At 39.1% G+C, this 3,520-nt stretch overlaps 1 protein-coding gene across 1 annotated transcript; it reads right to left on the reverse strand.

Annotated features, from left to right (window-relative positions):
• Positions 1-1,182: 1,182 nt before the first annotated feature.
• Positions 1,183-2,818, reverse strand: POLR2D (RNA polymerase II subunit D). The gene is made up of 3 exons (XM_010173330.1): positions 2,642-2,818; positions 2,087-2,182; positions 1,183-1,271 (listed from the first exon to the last, which is right to left on the reverse strand). The coding sequence occupies exons 1-3, from the start codon at positions 2,779-2,781 to the stop codon at positions 1,193-1,195; spliced, it is 315 nt and encodes a 104-aa protein (XP_010171632.1). The 5' UTR covers positions 2,782-2,818; the 3' UTR covers positions 1,183-1,192.
• Positions 2,819-3,520: the final 702 nt, after the last annotated feature.

Below are 3,520 nucleotides of genomic sequence, written 5' to 3' on the forward strand. Positions count from 1 at the left end.
ATCAGTGAAACTCTATTGCTCATTGTCACAAGCAGTGCCTTGACTTAACACACGTCTTCCTCTTTGTCCCAGACGTTCTTTCCAGCAAAATTTTCCCTTCCTCCAGGGAAGGTCGTCAAATTATTGATATTTAAGATTTGAGAGGGCTGGCTAAGAAGTTTACCCAAACTAAAAGAACACTCATTTTGTCTAAAAGCTAACAGTCTGTGATTGTTGCCAACTCCCCGCTTCTTAGCAAAGATAATACTGAGTGTGCTGCTCCCACAAGCTCCACCAAGAGCCATCCCTCCATACTGTCACGTTATTTACTGTTTGATTCCTTCTTGGAATTGTGGCAGTTAGCAAGCTACTTAAGGAGTCCATCCCTCCCAGGATGGATACCTGGGTTTGTTAACAAAAATGATTGTTTTTCCTCACCTTTTTCTTTTCTGAAACAGTATAGAGGTTGGGTGTCTGCAATCACTTGGCAGAGAACAGGGGAGTAGAGGGGGAGATGCTGCCCAAATGTTCTCTTGCTATCATCATAGTTAATAATGCCTCTGTCTGACCTGTCCTAAACTGTACTTGCGTTATTACACACTTGGAGTCCCCAGATCTCCAACACAGCTTAATAATCACAGGATCTGTTTATCAAAAGGATCCTCATTAATAAAATCATAATACGCACCTAATGTTTATAAAACACGTGACCTTAATTAGAAATATATTTTAATTTTACACTAAACAATAGTAGAAAATTATTGAAGTTGTAAAAATCCACCGTCCTGATGAAACAATAAAAAACAAAACAAAAAAAACCCCACAGAAATTGATGCTGCCCATCACCAAACTTTCTGAGAGTCAAAAAACAAGTTTCTCCATCTCTTTTATAAGTTCATAAAACAAAAGAAGTCACATCTATGTTTCTGACAAAAAAAAAGAGAAACGTTGAAAATTCCCAAACTGGGGAGAGGGATTTGGAAGAAACAGATACTTGACCCACTGGGAAAACGCTTTTCAGGTTCTTTGGCTCTCACAATACAGGTGTCCTTACCAACACAGACATGGAACAAAGCAAAAGGACTACACTGATCTCCAGTTTGAATGCATCTGTGGATGACACAGCACTCGAGTACCCTGTATCCACAACTTCCCTTACTCAGCCAGGAACTGGATTGGCCCAGAAGGCTGAGAAACAGTCAAAGGATTAACCTTAATACTGGAAGCTGCGTTTGGTCTGAATGTCATCAAGAATCTGCTGTAATTCCTCATCTTCAAATCGGCCCTCCAGGCTGCAAGATAAGAACAATGAGGGTACATTAAAGGTTTTAAAAGTAATCTTCCCCCAGATTCACTTCAGACAGTTGTAATTCTCTCCTGTCAGTCCCCACACCATCATCACCCACCTGTATGGCTCCACCAGGATCTGCCTGTAACATTACTGCACAAATACCACTCTAATCCCTGTGCAGTGCCTCCTCTTTAAATGACAAAGCTCCATCCTTCCCAGAACTTTCTGCTGAATAACTTCAAAACGTTTTATCAAAAAAGCAAGGCAGGTGCAGGTTTAAATAGACCTCTAAATGAAGTCCGTGTAGCCTCATGCTCATAAGCCAGTCCAGTCTTGCTATGAAATCTTAGCATACAGGGAAGAAACTGTTATTCAGATGAATGTTTCGTTCCCTCTTCTATCTCAAACTATGAGGTAACAAATCAAGATACGAAGAAGTTACTGCTCCCCTGTTCATCATCCACAAAACAGTTCAAAGGAGCAATATCATTTGCTCCAACAGAAAAAAAAAGAAAAAAGAAAAAAGAAAAAAGAAAAAAAAAAAACCAAAACCCAACAAAAACCCCAAAGATAGCTGGGTGGGGTAAGAACCCCAATTTAAGCTGTTTACACTTAATCTAGTAAATGCTGTCAGAAGTGCAGTAGGGACACTTGCAAAGATTGCCTCACTGTCAGATCAATAGGTAGGTGAAGAAAGACCAAGACAAAGACTTGTTCCATCAACAGAGCTGGATAGAAGAGAAGGCATCTGCCCATAGCTGGCTTTAAATCACAGGAAAGTATAAAGCAGTCCTTTTACAATATACAAATGCTCACCTAGGAATCAAAGCTTTCGCTTCCTCAGCTGTCTCAGGACACAAGTTAGCCAAACATGCCAGTTCAAATTTATGGAGTTTTTTCTGGAGCAGTAAACTGTAAGGAAAGACACCAACTTGGTGAAATAACAAGTAAGCTAGAAATATAGAAGGGCATAAACCAAACCAAATAGATATATTTTTTCACTCTGCTTTTGGCACTGAAGTCAATACTTTTTCAAGAGGAAAGACTCATATGATTGCATAGAGGAAAAAAAGTCACATCTGTTAACTCCGCTTCCCCAGAATTACTCTACAAAGTCTCGAAAATCCTCCCATTTACTGCAACCAGCTGTCATTTAAATACAGAAAACAAAGCGGTTTAGAAGGCCTGACCCAGGCAAAGCGCAACCCCCCATGAAGAATTATGATCAAATTTCTTGCTTCTTCAGAAAGGCAAGATTCAGAATTGTAGTACAAATCAGGAAACACCACTAAACTGTACTTTCATAAAGCAACATCAGTATTATATACTGAATTCTCCAGTATAGTCTTATACCCTAACTCTTCCACTCACCTACGGACACTGGCAATGGTTTCACGGTTTTTGAAGCGGCTGAATCGCGCTGTGTAGTTCAAGGTTTTCATGAAGACTTCTGAAAGCTCCTGCTCATCTTCTGCGCTCTCGTTCTGTTGCTTACGATGTTCAAGAAGCATGTGTACTTCTGAATTTAGAAGAGTTTCTGCAGTTTCAAATTCTACATTTGAATGAATGAACATTAGCATAAAAAAGGTGAAGCACGGATGAAAAAGTCCACTTTGAGAAGTTTTGTGTGTAAATTTAGCTTTGGGCAATAAGGAAATGAACCATGTGTTTCATGCCACTTGTGCAAGCCTTTCACCAATTACAGGGCAGCATTTCATACTGAAAATGGCAATAAAAATGACACCATTTTGAGTGACAGTCTGATATGTTTGTCTTTATAAGCACGTTTTATATTTGCATCCCTAACCACCTGATTTGTCACATTTTTGCAATACGTTTTCTTCTCTCATTTTTGTCAGAAATGAAGTAATGTGCGACTTGTTTTAGAAAAAAAATATTTAAAATTGTAATATTCAAAAAATTAAGAAGTTACAGTTATCGTCTTTGGAAGCCTCTGAATTCTCAAAGTAAAGGTGGATGCTGCTGAACATTTTAAAAAGGGCTTCATTTACTTGAAAGATTAATTGGCCCATTGAAATTTTACTATCAGAAAAAATCTGTTCTAACAGATTTCCCCCCTTTTTTAGCCAACCCCCTTTGGTTTTGTTTATCTGTATTTATTCCAGTACCAAGAAGGTCTTTCCACATCAACAGCATGAGCTATTCAGAGCAGTGGGATCAGAGATAGCATCCTGGGGTGCCCTTCAGCATTGTTTCATAAAAGCAGTCAGCTACTGGGTAGTGCTAGAA

The sequence above is a fragment of the Antrostomus carolinensis genome, unplaced genomic scaffold (genome assembly GCF_000700745.2).
Source record: "Antrostomus carolinensis isolate BGI_N321 unplaced genomic scaffold, ASM70074v2 Scaffold55678, whole genome shotgun sequence".
NCBI lineage: Eukaryota > Metazoa > Chordata > Aves > Caprimulgiformes > Caprimulgidae > Antrostomus > Antrostomus carolinensis.

Coding starts and splice junctions, on each gene's coding strand:
- POLR2D (XM_010173330.1), bottom strand. CDS start 2,781: ATGCTTCTTGAACATCGTAAGCAACAGAACGAGAGCGCAGAAGATGAG. Junction 2,183..2,641: donor ACCATTGCCAGTGTCCGTAG/GTGAGTGGAAGA, acceptor CTTTCCTTACAG/TTTACTGCTCCAGAAAAAAC. Junction 1,272..2,086: donor GCGAAAGCTTTGATTCCTAG/GTGAGCATTTGT, acceptor CTTATCTTGCAG/CCTGGAGGGCCGATTTGAAG.